Below are 22,286 nucleotides of genomic sequence, written 5' to 3' on the forward strand. Positions count from 1 at the left end.
GAACTTCGTAAACAAATTATGCATAGCTTCAAATCATGTTAAAAACATAATGCGTGACATGTCATGGAATGGCATTCCTTGAGCGATACAGATATGCCATACAATCAAGTGCTATTTGCATGATACATTCTCATCTGCGTGCAAAATCTCCATGTTCCCTTCCTGCTGGAGAGGCTGCATCAAGTCCAGAAACACTATTGGACAGGGTTCCAAATTGCGTCTTCTGCTATTAGTATTTTATGGGTTGCCTGTTTGGCGAGATTCCCATGCACCTTTTCAAAATGGGAATACCAGATCTTAGAAAGTGGCTGAGCCAGAAGTGCATAAAAGGCGTGGAGCGCAAGGAATAGGCCCCTAGTTGACTAACATGTTTAATTGCATTGAGTGTTCATTTTTGGCATTTGCTGGTGGTTGAGGGGGGCTTCTTCCCTCCTCACACCTGTCGTGACTCGTCTGTCTTCTTCAAGTTGGACTGTGACTCGATGGCCATCGTCATCTCCACTGGCTGGAGCAGCCCGTCGTTCTCTTCTGAAACACACACATGGGAAACTTGTACCTATTTCACACTACTGAACTGAGCCAGGCTGAGCCGTTCTGGACCAAACTGAGCTGTAACCGGCTGGTTACGCATTCGCCGTAGTTACTGAAACTGCTGGAAAGGACAATGTGAAAAGAAAAGATCTGAAGCCCTGTAGTGTCTGAAAAGCTCCTTGGAGGCAGTTTTCCCCAACACAGATTTAACTAAATCCTTGACTAGATCACACTTTCAATGGAGACAGTTGCTGTGAAACACACTGTTTCTAAAGTCTAGGATTAGGCCTAAGTCCCTTTCTCATTAGAGTATCGGTAGATGAAAACAAAAGCAGTATGAGCTCATGTCAAGACCTGGCGTTGGGAGCTGAATAGAAATACCACATACATGCTTGACCCCAACGCGTCATCACGAAGCTACGCAGGTCACAGAGGGACAGGGAGTGTGAGATAACTGACTGGGATTATTAATGACGACGCCACAGTAGGACGATCTCATTTCACATCATCTCATCTCCTGGCTGTCACTGAGGCATCTCTGGCTGGCACATCATTGAGATCCACAGCACCTTGAGAAGTCCAAACTGCTGGACATTTTGTCAGGTCACTGTCCAGGGCAGGGTATGGGATAGGCAACATGGAGAAACAGCGAGAGAGATGTCACCTTGCTTGTTTTGGATGACAAAACCTAAAGACCAAAAAAAATTCAACTCTATCCCCCTGCTTACTTCTATGACACTTCTCCTTTGACACAATCTAAAATAAGATTAGATTTGACAGGTTTGGTTAGTTATACACTTAATGCAGATCAGAAGACAACAAGCTCCTACCTAAATCTATCCAATTCTTCCAGATCAACACAAGTGTCTAGAGGGAAAGGGGCTAGGCCCGTAGTTTCTGTTTCCTCTGTTTCCTTGATGTGTATGCGATAGTAGAATCTCCCTTAAACCCATTTGAGGCAAAGGTGGAGCTATCACATTGTATTGAACGCATACTGATCTCTTTAGATCTGCAAACACAAAAGGAACTGGACAAGTTAACTGGACAAGTTAAGTGGTGGGGAACAGAAGGTTATTGGTGCTCTTGGCCAGGAGGTTACCAGTGCTGAATGTCTAGGTCTATCCAATACCAATTGTGGGAATATTTAGAGAGTTAAGTATAAACATGAGATGTTTGGACTATAGGGGTGGCACATGACTAGCAGTGCCAGAAGAGCAACCAGGATCTATGTGTGCCTGACAGGGTTCGAACATGGGTCTCCCACATGGAAGACACAAGCGTTTATGTTAGGGTTAAGACGATGTTTTCATAATGTTAAATAAGGTTAAAACAGGATACTCTATATAATTCTGTGTATCACTGTGTAAATTCTGTACAGCCTGTCTCTGGGCTCTGTTAATGATTGTGTGAACCTTGTACACCCTTGTACTCTGGACTCTGTTTATGAACTTTTCCTCACCCATTACCCCTCGTGTTATTGTCCCTGAGCCAATCAAAACAGAGAAGGTCAGCTCGCCCCTTCTCTCCCCTGCTTACAGGTTTTGGTCGCTCACGGCCACATCTGTTAATGATTCGTTCTGAACACCACCCCCCTTTTCTAGGAGTCTGATAGGATCACAAACTGCCTCCGCCTTTCCATTCTGTAAGAATAAAGGCTGACTTGGAGAGTGAAAAGATTAGATCCATTTGGACTGACCCTTAAACACGGTCTCTCTGAATCACTCTCCTTGCGCAAGTAAACTGAGCTCCTTTGACTCCGCGTCTCTTTGTGTCTGAAAGTCTACTACGGTCTGTTGAACTAGCGCTGGTTAGCATCACCTGTCCTACAAACAGGCTGAGTCAGAATATAGCATTGAATTATAGCCAACATTTGGTCCTTCTGAAGCCGGATCTCAACGTCGTCTTTGAAGAGGGGAGAAGACTCGACAACGCCGACAGTCTGTCGACAGCCCGGATCCAGGACCCGGACAAAGTCCTGGAACGTTGAATTCGGTCCAGGCCGGCTAGATGTCGAAGCTTTGATCCTCGAAAAGACGGCCGACGAGATCCCAGACCAGGCAACAGATACAAAGAACACCGGTAAATATAATAGAAAAAGAAAGATTGCAATCGAAATGAATAGTCTATCTATCCTAAATTGTACAAAATAGGAATTGTTTGACATACAAAAAGAATCCATTTTGAAAAATAAATGAATATCCTTGAGTTATGAAAACAGTAGACTAATCGAACTTAGAACTGTAAGTTTGACATACATAAGGAATCCATTTAGAAAAATAAATGAATGTCCTTGTGCTGTGTAAACAACAGACTAAGACTGGAAACTGATAACTATGACTGGAAGTGAATGCCTGTGAGAAATTGATTGTCACTGGTGACGAACGGAGAAGCAGAGTTGAAACCTCACGGTGTCAACGTAACGCTCTGTCATCCGCGACGCACACTGCGGTGAATTAAGGAAATTAGGTTTTGAACGACACGTTGTCTAGTAAAAACAGAAGAATTGACATAAATAATGTGTAATTGTGGCAGTTTTTAGAATAAGTGAGGATAGAAAGTGTTAGAGACAGAGAGAGAGAGAGAGAGAGAGAGTTAGTTGATGGAGTTTATTGTTTGCTCTATATTGATGGCGGTTCATATGAATCATAGGAGAGTTGGACTTTAGACTGAAGGGTTTCACTAAAGAGTCTATTTAGGGTAGACTCGCCTTGCTTGGTCCCTCCCCCTAGACAGCTGCCCCCCCACACACACACACACACACACACACACACACACACACACACACACACACACACACACACACACAAGGACCCCAATTGAAATAAGCCAGCAGCTTTCTTGGGTTTTTATCCTTTTAGTTGACCTTGTATGTAATATGTACTTTCATGTACCTACTTCTGCAAATCTTCTAATAAAGTTTTCAATCAATTCAAGCAATCAAACACACACACACACACACACATCTGAGCGGAACAGACCTGAATTCCTGCCGGGACACCAAGCTACAGAAGAGGCTTTCCCCCCCACACACACACACACGCACACACGCACACACACACAAACACACACACACACACACACACACACACACACATACACACACACACACACACACACACACACACACACACACACACACACACAGACGCACACACACACACACACACACACACACTCACACACACACACACACACACACACACACACACACACAGACACACACACACACACACACACACACAGACAGACAGACAGACAGACACACACACACACACACACATTCACACACATTCACACACACACATAAATAATGGGTAATTGTGGCAGTTCAAATAGCAAAGGGAAAGAAGACAAAGGGGAACTCGATGTTAAACTTATGAAATACTGTTTCCCCAAAAGTACGAAGTATTTGAGAAAATGGGATAAAACGATTGGTTTTAAAGGACAATTAGATCCAGCAGCGTGCGAACTCTTATTAGGACGCCTACAACTTATATTAGAAACCAAGAGAGGCAGGAAAGATGAAAAGAAATTAGAAAAAGAAGTTATATGCGCTAAAATATGGTTAGATCAAGCAGCCAGGAAAATGACAGGGACCAAGCACACAGTGCTCACGATGATTGACCCAGATGACGAGACGCAGGCAAGTGGGAGTGCAAGAGAGAGAGAGAGAGAGACAGAGACAGAGAGACAGAGAGAGAGAGAGAGACAGAGAGAGGCAGAGAGAGTGAGAGAGACAGAGAGAGAGAGAGAGAGAGAGAGAGGGAGAGCAGGAAAGAAGAAGGGTGGGGGCTAGGGACAGAGAAAGAGGAAAAGCGTAGACCAAAAACACCACTCATGTTAAAAAGAATACAAGATCATAACACCGCCCCGCCCCCCACTGACCCGCCGGCATATCCTGGGATAATACCCAACGGCAAGCCAGTGGAGCAATTATACCCGCCCTTACCCAATGATTTGGACAATTGGGATGATGCAACAATCATAGCACCTATGGTCCAAGTAGCCAACCCCATCGTAGAAGGGGTCATGACAGTATACCGACCATGGACTGTCACAGACTGCAGGGCAGCTTGTGAGAGTGTACCACACTTCAGAGAAAACATAGACGACCATTGCAATGGGTTAAACCAACTCAGAGATTCGTACGGGCTAAATGGACCAGAGATGGTGCAGGCCTGTCAGACTATATATAAATACGAGTGGGCCAGGGTAAGAGGCGACTTTACAGGCAGGGACGAAGCCCATGCGGCCCTAGAAACTCGCAGCGACGCTTTGAACACTGCAATGGATGCGTTAATAACCAGGGTTCGTCGAGTATTCGCACCCGTAACAGACTACACTAAAATAACATCGTGTCAGCAAAAGGCCGGCGAGTCACTCCAGGAGTACCGAGGCCGCTGTGAACAAGTGTTCAGACGTCACGGGGGACTACCACATGACCCCGCTGACACTTCACCTTACCAACAACAACTGAAGGCCGCCCTTATGGGAGGTTTTTCAGCGGGCATAGCAGACTTCATTAGGAAGCATAATATAAACCACAAGACTGGTGGAGTGACAGAATGCATGAACTATGCAGAGCATGCAGTGGAGGATCTCAGACGAAAGAAAGACAAAAAGAGCAATCAGCTGATGCTAGAGACAGAGGACGGGACAGAAATATGTTGTTATGTGGGAGGGAACTCAGGCGGAAATAAGAACAACCAAGGGAATCAAAATAAAGGGAATCACAACCAGGGTGGGGGAGGAAACAATCAGTACAAAGGACACAAGGGACAAAACAGAGAGGGGGGGGGAAATCAAAAAAGAACGGGCTTAAATAAAGATGGGAAATTCCTCTGTTATAATTGTGGACAAGAAGGCCACATGGCCAGAGAGTGCCAAAACCACAGACAAGACAGACGGGGGGATAACCAACAGGGATATCAACAACAGAACCAACAGGGGGCCAACCGGGGGGGACAGGGATACAACAACAATGAGGGACATTTTGTCCACCAACAACAACACTGACTAGACGGTCAGGGATCAGACTCAGACTCAGACTGGTCAGACACAGGCTTACAACCTGAAAAGACAGGCGACACACCCCTATTGGACATTTCAGAAGTAATGACAAATTGGTCGCTCTCATATAACAAAATTAAACCAATGAGAAGAATAAAAATAGAAGGAAAAAGCATCGTATTCTTATGTGACACCGGGGCGGACTCCTCTGTGGTTACAGTAGAATTGGCAAATATGTGGCCAGCAATAACAGAACACTGCGTTAAATCAGCAAATGGTCAAATTAGCAGACATCAAGTATCACAACCCTTAGACATAATCGACCCTCTCTCCGGTATAGAGGGTAAATTATCGTTCTCACTAATTCCAGACTGTCCAGTAAATCTCCTAGGGAGAGATGGCATATGCCTACTAAAACTTAGACTTATACCAGTAGCTGGAGGAGTACGTGCAGTAGGACCAACTGAAAGAGCAGAAGACCAGTTAATGGTGCGACATGGGTTAGGACAACCGCACTATTTCTGGTCCCTCAAACTACCACATCCAGCCCCAACTGAAACGGCCAAAACGTTGATTAGTTATGTATCCCCACGAGAGGGACAGACCAGAATGAAACCAACAGAACTGCATATCACCCTTAGATATGCTAAAAAGCCAGGGCCTGACCCGCCCTATCAAGCCCTATTCAATAGAATGGGGCCACAGAGAACAGTTCTTAGCTACCTCTACCAAGACGAGCTAGGAAACGCAGCAGTTTCAACCTCGCTAACCCCAGAGGCAACGAAACTGCTGGGCTCGACTCAGTATCCCCACCTCTCACTTGCTATTGGTCCAGGTACCGAGTGGAAGCAGCTGGGTAGTTTCACTCGGCAGGTAGCAAGCATATGTCAGGGGTGGGAAGACATGAGTGAGAAACCGGGCTGGCAGCGATACCAAAATATAGAACGAAAAAGCCTAGCATGGGTTACAACAATGACACCACACACGAATTTGGACGAATGACAAATAATACTATTAAGTGCAGAGGCTGAGAATGCACTTAAAGTGATTCCAGATAGCCTCTGGTCCAAAGGAAAGACCGATGTGGGATTAATTTTTAAAGTAAAACCAGTACGGGTCAAAGCCAAATCAACTTATCGACCCAATGTCAGACAATACCCATTAAAAGACGACGCCCGCATAGGTATCAAACCAGTTATACAGGACATGATAAAAGCAGGCATTCTTAGGGAATGCCCCGACGCAGAATGCAATACACCAATATTTCCTGTAAAAAAGGCAGACCAAACGTCATGGAGAATGGTGCAGGATCTCCGAGCTGTAAACCAAGCCACACAGGGCGCGGCTGCAGTCGTAGCAGATCCTCACATTCTACTAAACAGTTTATTTGCAGGACAAACATACTTCTCTGTTATAGACCTTAGCAATGCGTTCTTCTCCATCCCAGTGGATAAAGATTCACAGGGGTGGTTCGCATTTACATACGAACACAAAAAATACACATACACACGCATGCCACAAGGGTGGTCTGAAAGTCCAATGATTTTCCACCAGGCAATGCAAAATTGCCTGGCGGACCTTCATATTCCAGAGTCCTCACAGATTCTGCAATATGTAGACGACCTGCTGGTGGCCGCCCCCACCAAACAGGAATGTATGGCCGTCACGATCCAGTTGATACAGCATCTGGAAAAAACAGGAAGTAAAGTATCGAAATCGAAACCGCAAATATGTCAAGAAGCAGTTGTGTTCTTAGGACACACATTAAACAAAGAAGGGCGTCGCATTAACCCAGACAGAAAAACATCAGTGACGGCAACACCACAACCACAGACTAAGAAACAAATGATGCAGTTCTTAGGAATGACAAACTACTGCAGGGCTTGGGTGGCGGAATATGCCGCCATCACCCAACCCCTGCTGAATCTGATATACACTGTTACGGCTGGGCCGTCACACACGCCCTCCCCCGCCCCCACAGCTCGAGCACCCGCCCCCACAACTCGAGCACAGCGTGCTCTCCGCCGCAGGTGAAGCTCGTTCCCGGTGATTGGAGGGTTATCCAGCCACAGTCAAACCAACACACCTGTCTCCACTCCCAATCAACCCTCTGGCTACATCTACCCTGGACTCCCTTCATTCATCGTCAGTTCTTCCCTAAGAATGGCCTGGCAAGTATCCTCTATTACCAGTCGTGTACTTTGCTCTCGTTACTATTTTTGTCATACCTTTTTGTACTGGCCTACCGTTGAGACTTACGCTGTTTCTCTGTTTCTCTACAGCCCACGCCAGCCACTACCCCCAGCCCGCCAGGCTGAAACCCCCGGACTCATCATCTGTTTTTCCACCCGCCTGCACTGTAAATAAATACCCTACGGGGCTAACACTGTATTCTGCCTCCGGTGTCGTGTCCTTGAGCCCCCTCGCTCCCGTGTCATAACAGAAGAACTGACCATGCAATTGGGCTCAGACGACACGAAGGACCGGGCACCATCTCCCACCCCTGGATCCGGTCCGACGGCTATCCAGATCCTCGCTGAACACACTCACCTCCTCCAGGCGGCCGCTACAGCGTGCCAGGCCCTGAACACTCGCATTACAACCCAGGAGGCTAACCAGGAGCACCGCGCCACCCAGATGCAGCACCTCATCACTACGACCCAAGCGCTTACGGCACAGGTGGCCGCGCTCGCAGCCTTTGCCCCCCCCCCTGCTCTCCCTGACCCTGCCCAGCTACCGGCACCACCTACTGGACAGCCACGGGAGCCCCACCTAGCCAGCCCCCGCCCCTTCGACGGAGCCTTCGCCCAGTTCCGAGGCTTCATCCTCCAGTGCGAGTTGGTGTTCTCGCATCAGCCCAGCCAGTTCTGGTCGCCGGCAGCCCGGGTGGCGTTCATCACCAACCTCACCACCGGCGACGCCCTGAATTGGGTCCAGGCCACCCTCTGCGCCCGCCCTGACCTGTTCGGTGACTACGCTACCTTCCTCACGGAGTTCAAGAGGGTTTTCGACCACCCCACTGCAGGACAGGAGGTCGGGGCGCGACTGATGTCACTCCACCAGGGGAACCGGACCGCGGCGGCCTACTCTACCGAGTTTCGCACCCTGGCAGCCGGAAGCGGATGGAATGACAGGGCACTGCGATCTGCTTTCCGCCAGGGGCTGAGTGAGGCCATCAAGGACGAGCTCGTCCGGGACAGACCCGCCACCCTGGACGAACTAGTGGCCCTAGCCATCGACGTTGACGAGCGCTCCCGGGAGCGTCGGAGAGAGAGAGGGCGCTACCAGACCAGCTCGCCACGCCCCCAGGACCCTATCGTCACAGCCAACCCCTCCTCCGCACGGGAGTCGACCTACACCCCATGCACTGGCGAGGAGCCGATGCAGCTTGGTCGAGCCCGCCTCACCACGGCGGAGAAGGAGAGGAGAAGGGCCCAGGGCCTGTGCCTCTACTGTGGAGAGAAGGGACACCTCCGTGACACCTGCCCGTCCCTATCAAAAGGGCAGGCTCACCCGAAGGGGGAATCCGGGTGAGCCGTGTCTCTCAATCCCCACCTACCACCAGCCCAGCCAGGTTCTCTGTCACCCTCTCCTGGCAGGGGCAGAACCTCACGGTCGAGGCCATCATTGACTCGGGAGCAGACGAGAACTTTATGGACGCCCAGCTGGCCCGCTCAGCTGCCGTTCCCCTCGTTGCCCTCGAGACCCCCCTCTCCGTCTCAGCCCTAGACGGACACAGCCTGGGGCCTCTCGCCCACCGCTCTACACCCCTCTCCTTGACCGTCTCTGGGAACCATGTGGAGGAGATCCGGTTCTACATCCTCAAAACCCCCCAGTCCCCGCTCATCCTGGGACGACCGTGGCTCGAGCTCCACATTCCCCATGTCAGCTATGGTGAGGGACGTATCCTGAGCTGGAGTACCGCATGTTACGCCCGGTGCCTCCGTGCCGCCCATACCCCCTCATCGCCTCTGCGACCGCCTCCGGCTCCCCCTGACCTCTCCTCCATCCCAGAGGCCTACCACGACCTCGGAGAGGCCTTCAGCAAGGAGCGTGCTCGCACCCTGCCCCCTCACCGGCCCTACGACTGTGCCGTCGAGCTCCGCCCTGGCAACAAACTTCCGGTCAGTCGCCTCTACAACCTTGCCCCCCCGGAGAAGGCAGCCATGGACACCTACATCTCCGACTGTCTGGCTGAGGGGCTCATCCGTCCATCACACTCCCCGGTGGCAGCGGGGTTTTTCTTCGTTAAGAAGAAGGATGGAACCCTCAGGCCATGCATTGACTACCGTGAGCTCAATGCCATCACCGTCCGGAACACCTATCCTCTCCCCCTCATGAGCTCCAACTTTGAGCCCCTCCTTGGGGCCACCATCTTCACTAAGCTGGACCTCCGGAACGCCTACCATCTGGTCCGGATTCGTGAGGGTGACGAGTGGAAGACGGCGTTCAAGACCCCCCGTGGCCACTATGAGTACCTTGTCATGCCCTTTGGTCTCACTAACGCCCCCTCCGTCTTTCAGGCCCTCATGAACGACGTCCTCAGGGACATGCTGGACATCTTTGTCGTCCTCTACCTGGATGACATCCTAGTATTCTCCAGGAACCCTGAGGAGCATGTCCAACATGTCCGCCTAGTCCGCCAGCGCCTACTGGAGAATCGCCTTTTTATTAAGGCTGAGAAGTGCTCTTTCCACACTCACTCTGTGGAATTCCTGGGGCTCATCGTGGAGGGTGGGTTGACTCGCCCTGACCCCAAGAAGACTCGGGCCGTCGTCGAGTGGGGCCAACCTACCACCCGGAAACAGCTGCAGTCATTCCTCGGCTTTGCCAACTTCTACCGGCGATTCATCCGGGACTTCAGCCGGGTAGCCGCCCCCCTCACTGCCCTCACCTCCCCCCTGCGCCAGTTCACGTGGACACCAGCAGCCAGCGCTGCCTTCAGTGACCTGAAGAGGCTCTTCACCTCGGCGCCGGTCCTAATCAACCCAGACCCCTCTAGGCCCTTCATTGTGGAAGTGGACGCCTCAGACACGGGCGTCGGTGGCGTGCTCTCTCAACGATCGGAGGACCAGACCGTGCACCCCTGCGCCTTCTACTCCCGCCGTTATACCTCCGCCGAGGCCAACTACGACATCGGGAACCGCGAGCTGCTGGCGGTGGTGGAGGCGTTCCACGAGTGGCGGCACTGGCTGGAGGGCGCAGAGCACCCCTTCACCGTCTGGTCGGACCACAAGAACCTAACCTACATCAAGTCGGCCAGGCGGTTGAACTCCCGTCAGGCACGCTGGGCCCTGTTCCTCGGGCGGTTTAACTTCCACCTCACGTTCCGTCCGGGCTCCCTGAACGCCAAGGCTGACTCCCTTTCTCGGCTCCATGCCGCAGAGGAGGAACCCACCACTCCTGACACCATCGTTCCATCCTCCCGGGTCGTTGGAGTGGTCACCCTGGAGATCGAGGCGGTGGTCAGAGCTGCACAGCGCACCCAGCCAGATCCCCGACCGGGGTCCCCCGGCCGTCTCTTCGTCCCGGACGCCGTCAGGACCAAGGTGATGCAGTGGGGCCACGCCAGCCGCTTCGCCTGCCATCCTGGGGCCCTACGCACACTGTCCTTCCTGCGCCGGCGGTTCTGGTGGTCCACCATGGCCGCGAACGTCAGGGAGTTCGTCTCGGCCTGCCCTACCTGCGCTCGCAGCAAGGCATCCCACCGGCCGCCTTCAGGACTGCTGCGGCCTCTACCCGTGCCCGGTCGACCGTGGTCCCACCTCGCCATGGACTTCGTGACCGGCCTTCCCCCGTCTCTAGGCAACACGGTCATCCTCACCATCGTGGACCGCTTCTCCAAGTCCGTGCGGTTGGTAGCTCTGGCAAAGCTACCGACCTCGGCGGAGACGGCGGAGCTACTCACCACCCACGTCTTCCGGCTTTACGGGCTTCCCCAGGATGTGGTTTCCGACCGTGGCCCCCAGTTCACATCCAAGGTGTGGCAGGCCTTCTGTTCTGGGATTGGGGCCACGACCAGCCTCTCCTCCGGCTACCATCCCCAGACCAATGGGCAGGCGGAGAGAGCCAACCAGAGCCTGGAGTCGGCACTCCGCTGCATGTCCTCCCTCCATCCATCCTCCTGGAGCAAGGACCTACCCTGGGTGGAGTACTCTCTGAACGCCATGGTAAATGAAGCCACCGGCCGGTCCCCCTTCGAGTGCTCCTTGGGGTACCAGCCACCCCTGCTTTCTACCCAGGAGGGCTAAGCGTCGGTACCATCGGTCCAGGCACACCTCCTTCGCTGTCGTCGGGTCTGGACCTCCGTACGCTCGGCCTTGCTTCGGGCCACCGCCCGAACTACCCGAAGCGCCAACCGTCGTCGCACTCCAGCTCCGGTGTACCAGGTGGGCCAGAGGGTCTGGCTCTCCACGGCGGATCTCCCCCTCAATGTCCCCTCCCGGAAGTTGGCGTCGAGATACATCGGCCCCTACGCCATCGACCGGGTCATCAACCCCGCTGCCATCCGGCTGGTCCTCCCTCACTCCCTCCGTCGGATCCACCCGGTGTTCCACGTCTCCCGGGTTAAGCCCCATGTCGCCAGCGACCTGATGCCACCAGTCCCTGCACCGCCCCCTCCTCAGTTGGTGGATGGCCACCCCCAGTGGGCGGTAAGGAAGCTCCTCAGGGTTCGTCGCTGTGGCCGGGGTTTCCAGTACCTGGTGGACTGGGAAGGATATGGCCCAGAGGAACGGAGCTGGATTCCCCGGTCCCAGATCATGTCCCCAGTCCTCCTCAGGGACTTCTATCGGGCCCACCCGGAGGCTCCGGGCCGGTCGCCAGGAGGCTCCCCCTCGGGGGGGGGTCCTGTTACGGCTGGGCCGTCACACACGCCCTCCCCCGCCCCCACAGCTCGAGCACCCGCCCCCACAACTCGAGCACAGCGTGCTCTCCGCCGCAGGTGAAGCTCGTTCCCGGTGATTGGAGGGTTATCCAGCCACAGTCAAACCAACACACCTGTCTCCACTCCCAATCAACCCTCTGGCTACATCTACCCTGGACTCCCTTCATTCATCGTCAGTTCTTCCCTAAGAATGGCCTGGCAAGTATCCTCTATTACCAGTCGTGTACTTTGCTCTCGTTACTATTTTTGTCATACCTTTTTGTACTGGCCTACCGTTGAGACTTACGCTGTTTCTCTGTTTCTCTACAGCCCACGCCAGCCACTACCCCCAGCCCGCCAGGCTGAAACCCCCGGACTCATCATCTGTTTTTCCACCCGCCTGCACTGTAAATAAATACCCTACGGGGCTAACACTGTATTCTGCCTCCGGTGTCGTGTCCTTGAGCCCCCTCGCTCCCGTGTCATAACATACACAGACACATTAAAAATGAGCGATAAACTCGATTGGAACACGGAAGCATTAGACGCATTTAATACACTAAAACAAAGTCTAGTAAGCTCCTCCGTACTCGCATTACCAGACTATGGGAAACCATTTACTCAGATGGTAGATTGCAAACAAGGATTTATGACCTCAGTATTGACTCAAAAACATGGAGAAAAACAGCAACCCATTGGGTTCTACTCTAAACGATTAGACCCAGTATCATTGGCACTTCCACCGTGCGTTCAGGCTGTCTGCGCGGCAGCAATGGCAGTACAGTGCACGGCAGAAATAGTCCTGTTCCACCCGTTGAGGTTATTAGTACCGCACGCTGTCTCCATGTTGCTGAATGAAACAAAAATGGCGTTCCTCTCACCAGCTCGTTTCCTCGCTCTGACAGCCACGCTACTGTCACAACCTCACATCAGCATAGAACGGTGCACAGTGTTAAACCCCGCTACACTGATGCCCACCCCAGATGATGGAAACCCCCATTCGTGTAAAGAGCAAACAGAACAAACTTGCAAACCACGGCGAGACCTAAAAGATACTGCACTAGGGAAAGGAGAAGTGTGGTATGTGGATGGGTCTTGCTCAAAGTCACTGACAGGACAGAACATGACAGGATACGCTGTAGTATCAGACACATCAATCATCAAAGCTGGCAAACTACCACACTCACATTCAGCTCAAGCAGCTGAATTAGTAGCATTAACAAAAGCATGTGTAGCAGCCAAAGGAATAGACATCACATTATACACCGATAGCCAATATGCATATTCAGCGACACACACCTTCGCTGCACAATGGGCTAGGAGAGGAATGAAAACCTCTACAGGAAAATCCATAACACACTCAGAACTGCTGACCAAATTACTGGAAGCAGTTCTGCTACCTCGCTCCCTAGCTATATGCAAATGCGCTGCACACACCAAAGGAACAGACAGAACATCGAAAGGAAATGATTTTGCAGACAGAACAGCAAAAGAAGCAGCTGCGGGTAAATACGGAACTGAGATTCTCGTCAACACAAAACCACTTCCGCAGCCAATACCATTTGAAGCTATTATAGACATGCAGAACAATGCATCAGACAAAGAAAAAATTAAATGGGCTAGAGACAACGCAGTCCTAGGGACGGACAAAGTTTATAGAATAAATGGGAAAATTGTTTTACCACAGAGTCTCTACAAAACAGCAGCTCATTTGATACATGGGGGATGATTAACAGGATTAATGAACATTTTCACACATATAATTACACACAATTTTCAAAAAACTTTTGTAGATCGTGTATGACCTGCTGCAAACATAATTCACAAGGAAATGAAAGACCAAAGAGGGGCAAGTTCCCCTCTGCAAAACATCCATTTCAACACATGCATATGGATTTTATCGAACTCCACAGCTCTGGGCCAAACAAGTACAGATACTGTTTGACCCTCATCTGTCCAATGTCAAAATGGGTTGAAATAGTACCCTCAAAAACGAATGATGCACTTACAGTGGCCAAAGCCATATGTAACCGCATCATTCCAAACCACGGCATCCCAGAAAGAATATATAGTGATAATGGCTCACATTTCGTGAACGAATTGATCAAACACGTGTCCAAACACCTGGACATTGAACTAAAGAATCACTGTTCCTATCACCCTCAAAGTGCAGGATTGATAGAAAGAACAAACGGCACAATAAAACTAAGACTTAAGAAAGCAATGGAAGAAACAGGGCGAAGGTGGGAAGAGTGTGTTTCTCTAGTGGAAACATACATGAGAATAACACCGACACCTATGGGTCTGTCCCCATTTGAAATAGTAAATGGGAGAAGGTTTAGACTACCCATAGTAGACGACATTAGGGAAGTAGATTTGGCAGAAACGGAAAACACACTGGCCACGTGGATGACCCAGCTATTTAGGAAACAGGAAATAGCCAGAACAAATAATCTGCCAGACCTTTCTGTCTCCCTACAGGATCCAAGACTACAACCTGGTGACCAGATCCTCATCAAAGAAATAAAGAGAAAACATTGGCACAGCCCGCGGTGGGTTGGGCCATTTGAAGTACTGTTGAGCACCCCAACTGCTGTCAAGATCGCAGAACGAGATACGTGGATACACCAAAGCCATTGTAAAAAAGTGACATTGTTCCCCTCGAACGACGGGTAGTGGTGGAAGTCCGGCTACAAAGGGGGCCGTCCTGGTAGTGAACGGTACGTCTCAAACCGGTGAAGAATTCTCCAGATCCACTACCTCTTAGAATGAGGGGACCACATCTTTTTTGGACAATGGTGTTCCTGGCCTTAGGCCTCACTCTGTTAATCACAGGACAGACTCCAGAGCAAGATACTGATATTAATACACGAACACGACGATATCTGGCTGACCTAACACAAGACACAGACACCGCCACACACCCTTTTCTGACTAACACATGGTACAAATATGTTCACAGACAGGCGCAGAATAGGAATATGACTGACTGTTATGTTTGCTCTCATTTGCCTGTCTCAGCCAGCCACCCCACTCTGTGGGTGGTTCCGCTCTCAAGTCGACAAACAGAGTGCCTCATAAGCAAAATAAGTGGAAAAGACAAATCCCCATATTTCTGGAACATTAGGCCCCTATGCGCAGAAACGCTCCCCTTGCATCTCCATTTGCCCAAACCACTCTTGACCCCTCTAGTTAGATTCGAACCTGGGGTCGAGCTCTCTAACTGCTTTACTAGGAAGAAAGGAACAATTCCTCTAGGGAAACTCCCTAAGATGAGATGCCAAATTACTTGGACAATACCAGGGACAATATCAGAGTACATTATAGGAATACCAGAGACAATATCAGAGTACATTATAGGAAAGGGCAGAGTACAGCTCGATCCGGATCTCGATGAGAGCTTTAAAGGTTCAAGAATGGTTCAAGAATGGTCGAGAATGAACGATTTCCCTAGAAATGGCACTCGGCCAGTACAGGGGATATATTGGGTCTGTGGGAATAAGGCATACACTCATCTCCCAGATAACTGGGCCGGGGTGTGTGCTCCCGTTGTCCTATCAGAACACACTTACATCATGACCCATGACATCTCCTCCCGACGAACCAAACGAGACGCCCAAGTCCAGGCACACGACCCAATCTGGGGCAGTGATGTCCCAGATGACAAGAAACTTTGGACTACTAGTCAAAAGATTGTACTTGCATTGTTCCCCGGGATAGGGATAGGGAAGCATTCCCTGCGCATAGAAACCCTGAACTATCAATTAGAGACATTTGTAAATGCATCCCTTACGATAAACGAAGCCCAGAACCGCGAAATCGATCAGATCAGACTGATGGTACTTCAGAACAGAATGGCTCTTGACCTATTGACTGCAGTGGCAGGAGGAACATGTGTGATGCTTAACACCACATGCTGCACTTACATCACAGACAACTTACACTTGCCCAATATGACTGACGCTTTGAACCGACTCCATGACTTGCAACACATCCTGACAACATCCCACACTGATCAGAATGCGTGGGGATGGTTGGATTGGCTGAACCTGGGAGGCATGAAACAACTATTAGTAAAAGGACTAATGATTTTCTTTGTTGTAATGATATTTCTGGCTGTGCTCGTTTGTTGTGTCTTCCCCTGCTTCAAAGCTATGACTAACAAACTGATTTCAGGAATATTTGTACAACAAATGTTGACTCGAGAGATTATGATGGAACCGAAGTACCAGCCTCTAACCCAAATTGAGAAAAATGAATATTCATGTCTGTGATCTGTACGGCGACGTTGAATGACGGTTGAACTAGAAAATGTGGAAACAAGATAGCTCTACCTGAATAAAGAGACGAATGTTTGTATCGTGATAAAATATGAAAAACAGCAGGGAAATGTTAGGGCTAAGACGATGTTTTCATAATGTTAAATAAGGTTAAAACAGGATACTCTATATAATTCTGTGTATCACTGTGTAAATTCTGTACAGCCTGTCTCTGGGCTCTGTTAATGATTGTGTGAACCTTGTACACCCTTGTACTCTGGACTCTGTTTATGAACTTTTCCTCACCCATTACCCCTCGTGTTATTGTCCCTGAGCCAATCAAAACAGAGAAGGTCAGCTCGCCCCTTCTCTCCCCTGCTTACAGGTTTTGGTCGCTCACGGCCACATCTGTTAATGATTAGTTCTGAACACCACCCCCCTTTTCTAGGAGTCTGATAGGATCACAAACTGCCTCCGCCTTTCCATTCTGTAAGAATAAAGGCTGACTTGGAGAGTGAAAAGATTAGATCCATTTGGACTGACCCTTAAACACGGTCTCTCTGAATCACTCTCCTTGCGCAAGTAAACTGAGCTCCTTTGACTCCGCGTCTCTTTGTGTCTGAAAGTCTACTACGGTCTGTTGAACTAGCGCTGGTTAGCATCACCTGTCCTACAAACAGGCTGAGTCAGAATATAGCATTGAATTATAGCCAACAGTTTAACATGATACCATGCGGCCGAGAGGACATCTTCAATGTCTGAAGGTGACACTTAAGTTTACAAGTCGCCTCCGCTACATACTGTATGAATGAATGGTCTTTATTGTCATTGCTATAGTACAGGTACCAAACAACGACATTTAGGAGGGGTGGCTCCCCTGGTGCTAGGAAAGGAAAAAAAAACTAAAAAAAACACAAGAAGGGAAGGAGCTGGTTTACATAAATAAAGGCTATGTACACTATCCACTATACTATACTGTACAGATAGACGACTAGGGTTGTCATATTGCACATAGTGTTATTGCACATTCATTTGAAGTGTCGCAGTTTGCAGGCTAGAAATGTACATATTTGTGCCTCAGCACTACACCTGATTTTTTCAGTCCAGCAGCTGCCATCAATCCGTCCAGACTGTCCAGGGCCCAGAACCTAGGTCTTTGCTGTGTTCAGGGCCTGGATGGCCCTGGGGTAGAAGCTGTGCTTCAGTCTGTTTGTCCTTGCGGCCATGGTCCTGTACCGCCTTTTCGAGGGCAGCCGGTTAAAGTGTTCGTACCCAGGGTGGGTTGGGTCTCTGGAGATCTTGGAGGCCTTCCTGAGACAGCGTGTGTTGTACAGCTCTTCCAGAGAGGGGAGGGGGGCGCCGGTGATCTTCTGGGCTGTTCTCACGACTCTCTGTAGCGCATTTCTCTCCGCGGTTGTGCAGCTGGAGAACCAGTTGCAGATGCCGTAGGTGAGGATGCTCTCCACTGCGCCGCGGTAGTAGGCCACCATTATCTCCTGCTTGATGTGTTCCTTCCTGAGGACTCTCAGGATGTAGAGCCGCTGTTGTGCCTTCTTGATGGTGGCTGTTGTGTTGTTCTTCCAGGACAGGTCATCCTGTATGTGCACCCCCAGGAATCGGAGGGCTGAGACTCTCTCCACGCTCTCTCCGTCGATGAGCAGGGGCTGGATCTCGGACTTTTTCCTCCTGAAGTCCACGATGATTTCCTGGGTCTTTGACTTGTTCAGCAGCAGGTTGTTAACCTTGCACAGCTTGCTCAGTTGCTCTCCCTCATCCCTGTACGCCGCCTCGTCCCCCCCCCGTGATGCAGCCCACCACGGTGGTGTCGTCTGCAAACTTTACGATGGAGTTGCTGGGGTGGACGGGGGTGAAGTCGTAGGTGTAGAGGTTGTAGAGGATGGGGCTTAGCACGCAGCCCTGGGGGGACCCAGTGCTGAGTCTGAGGGCTGTGGAGGTGTGGGAGCCCACCCGCACCCTCTGGGGGCGGTCGGTCAGGAAGTCCTTGATCCATGCACATATAGAGTGTGATAGTCCCAGGTCTAGTAGTTTGGTCACTAGCCTGTCTGGAAGGATGGTGTTGAAGGCAGAGCTGAAGTCCACAAAGAGCAGTCTCGCGTAGCTGTTTCCCCTCTCCAGGTGGGATAGAGTGGCGTGGAGAGTCGTCGCGATGGCGTCCTCTGTGGACCTGTGGGCTCTGTAGGCGAACTGGTATGGATCCAGGTTGGGCGGGAGGCGTGTGAGTATGTGGGCCCGGACTAGTTTCTCGAAGCACTTCATGATGATTGGTGTGAGTGCCACCGGGCGGTAGTCGTTTAGGCAGCTCACCGTGCTTTTCTTCGGGACTGGGATGATAGTTGAGGTTTTCAGGCAGGGTGGGATGGTGGCCTGGGACAGGGACTGGTTGAAGATGTTGGTGAAAACCCCGGCCAGCTGGTCGGCGCAGTCCCTCAGCACCCGTCCCAGGACGCCATCCGGCCCCGAGGCTTTCCTGGGGTCCACCGCCTTCAGCACGCGTCTCACTTCATGCTCTGTGAGGGTGAGGCTGCTGAGAGCTGGAGAGAGTGGTGTTTGTGTTGTGGTTACCTCCGTACGCCCCTCGTCGAACCGGGCGTAGAAGGAGTTCAGCTTTTCCGCCAGCAGGGGGTCGTCCTCTGCGGCTGTGAGCCTGTTGGCTCTGAAGTTTGTCATGTGCTGAACCCCCTGCCACATCCGCCTGGAGTCGTTGCTCAGGAAGCATTCCTCAATCTTCTCTCTGTGGTCTGCCTTGGCCTCTCGGATGCCGCGCTTTAGGTTAGCCCTGGTGGTGCTGTACAGCAGTGTGCCCTTCCCTGCGAGAAAGGCGTTGTCCCTCTCATTGATCAGTTTTTGGACCTTCCCAGTCATCCATGGCTTCGTGTTGGGGTAGACCCGGACCCGTTTGTCCACGGTGACTGAGTTGGTGCAGTTCACTATGTGGTTCAGAACCGACGACGTGAACTGTTCCAGGTCCTCATGCTCATATTCCTGCCATGGGGTGTCATTTAGGCAGATCTGCAGTGGAGCGGACCCTTCTGGCCAGGTTCTGACAGTCTTAGTGGTGATGGGAGCACTTTTCCTCATGGTAGTGTAGGCTGGGATCAGGAGGATTGACACATGGTCAGACATGCCTAGATGAGCTAGCGGTCTAGCCTTGTAAGCACGTTTGATGTTGGTGTATACCTTATCCAGTGTTTTTTCTCCTCTTGTTGCACATTTAACATGCTGATAGAACTTGGGTAGTACTGCCTTCAGGTCGGCATGATTGAAATCTCCGGCTATAATGTGAACTGCCTGTATGCAGGACATGCATGTTATGTGGACCAATTCAGCACAGCCCAGACTGTCAAGTGCTGTGGGTGTTTTACTTTCTATAAGCAATCATAGTCCAAAGGCCACCCGCTTCTAAAGGCTGTAGTAAAAGTGATACATTACTTATGTTTTTGATCTCTTTCTACAACTTTCTGAAGGTTTCACCTCAGAAACCTGACTGAATACACGCCAGAGTGTGCGTGTGCGTGTGTGTGTGTGTGTGTGTGTGTGTGCGTGCACGTGCGCGTATGCGTGTGTGGAGAGTGCGACGTGGCCCAGACCTGGCTGTGTGTGCTTCCAGGGGAGGATGTCCACTCCCGTGCGGCAGTAGGACCGGTCGGTGTGGGACTCTGTGCTGTCCAGAACCTCCTGGGTCTGCTTGTCCCCTGGGTTCTGGGCCTTGACCCGCACCTCCAAGATGGTGATCTCCTTCTCCTTCAGCTTCCCCGCTTTGTTCTTCACCTGGGTCCGCTTGGTGTCCACCCAGACCACCCTCTCTCTCACCGACGACCTACACGCACACACACACACACACACACACCTCTGAGGCCTTCAGAACTCCACATCTGTCACAGAGACAGACAGAACAGGTTGCCTAACATAAGCTTACACACACACACCCAAACCTGCCATCCTGTGGAGACTCACTCTTCTATGCCCAGGTCAGCCAGCGTGGTGTCCAGGAAAGGGAAAGGTTGGTCAGCGCTCAGGACTTCGATGGGCAAGTTGACAGACATGGGCCGTTCCCACTCCAACTGGGCACGTCGTAACACGGTGCCCGGCGGCCTGGGGGAGTCTGCGGGGCAGCCTGGCATCTCCCCGTTGGTTTGTCCCGCCGGTGCCTGGGCCTCCTGGGCCTCCTGGGGCACCGAGGAGGAGTGGTCCGTCTCTTCTCCTGCCAGCGTGACTGAAAAAATATACAAATAAATCAGACATATCCTATCCCCACTCTCTTTCTCCCCCTTTGTTTGGTGTCTTGGTATTGTCTTTCTCTGTCGTCGGTCTCTCTGTTTCCAAGTCCTTCTCCAACTTCAGGAATAGAAAGCAAGTGGTCTTAACTCCCGCTGATGGTTCAGAGGTGAGTCTGATCCTTTCCCCTCTCCTCCTCTCTGGTACAGGGATGTAGGGAGACTGTGGGGTTGTTGTGTTGTACTTGCTCTCTCCCTCCCGGGATTTAAACTCTCAGTGTGACTCCGTGTAATGTGACGCTCAGACGCGAGGTTTATTGGACTGTCAAGTGACTGATGATGGACGGACACGTTTTTATTGCCAGCGGATTCTCCTCTGTGTAGATTAGCTTTGTTGTTGTGTGTGTGTGTGTGTGAGATTCGAACCCGCGATCTCCTGGTTACTGACCAAGAGTTTTAACCAATTGAGCTACATAGCTTATAAAGACGAACGAGCGTTTTAATATCTCTCTCCCTCCCTCTGTCTCTCTCCCTCTCCCTCTCTCTATCTCCCTCTTTCCCTCTGTCTCTGTGTGTGTGTGTGTGTGTGTGTGTGTGTGTGTGTGTGTGAAGTTGGAAGTATAGCTGTGTGGTGAAGTTGGTGCCTTATTGTTCTTATTATTATGGTTTTTTTGGTGCTTTGATTTAATGCTTACTGTGAACCAAAATAGAATATTCAAATGTGTATGAGTGTGTCTGTGTCTGTGTGTGGTTGTGTGCACGTGTGTGGATTTGTGTCCTCAACTCAGGGGTCCCCATTGTGAAAATGCATCAATGATCAGTCTGCAAGTGCATCTGCAAGGAGAGGGTTCCTGTAGTTTGTGTGAACGCCAATGGGTCCTACTCCCCCTTCTAAATGAATGAGCAGATGGGTAAACAAGTCGTGTAGGGTCAAAAGAACATGTGACCACATTTTTAACCTTACAATTCTCTTTTGACAGATTTATGCATCTCAATTATTAAACACGCCTGATTTGTGATGTATGCCACTACTTTGGCTGCCCTCTAGTAAATATTTAGACCACAACTGATTATTCAGCACTATTTATTCTCTAAGCCTCCATTTTGAGAGGCTTCAGACTGATGTTGACTGATTTATGCAGCATTCACAGCTCTTTGTGACATTTGAGGCTTTAAAAAAAATCTGTTCACCCAATAACTCTCACCCAAAGGCTACAAGGTTACAAGGCTCCACCTGTGTTTGCAAACGTTTGGCACGTGTCATTCCACACCCAGGGGGGTGTGTGTGTGGTGTCCTTTACAGGGAACAAAACACACAACAGGAGTCCCGTTTCCATTAACACACACGCTTACTGGGGCATGCGACATACCAGGGCGGCACAACAT

General features: G+C 50.8%; 1 protein-coding gene across 1 annotated transcript; it reads right to left on the reverse strand.

Annotated features, from left to right (window-relative positions):
- Positions 1 to 433: 433 nt before the first annotated feature.
- On the reverse strand, positions 434 to 22,286 carry LOC308151326 (uncharacterized protein; the record flags this gene model as incomplete). The annotated part of the gene is made up of 4 exons (XM_080524175.1): positions 434 to 528; positions 20,274 to 20,503; positions 20,641 to 20,899; positions 22,271 to 22,286. 4 exons carry the CDS (start codon positions 22,284 to 22,286, stop codon positions 434 to 436), a joined length of 600 nt encoding a protein of 199 aa, XP_080380301.1.

The sequence above is a fragment of the Nansenia antarctica genome (genome assembly GCF_963989245.1).
Source record: "Nansenia antarctica genome assembly, chromosome: 1".
Classification (NCBI taxonomy): Eukaryota; Metazoa; Chordata; class Actinopteri; order Argentiniformes; family Microstomatidae; genus Nansenia; species Nansenia antarctica.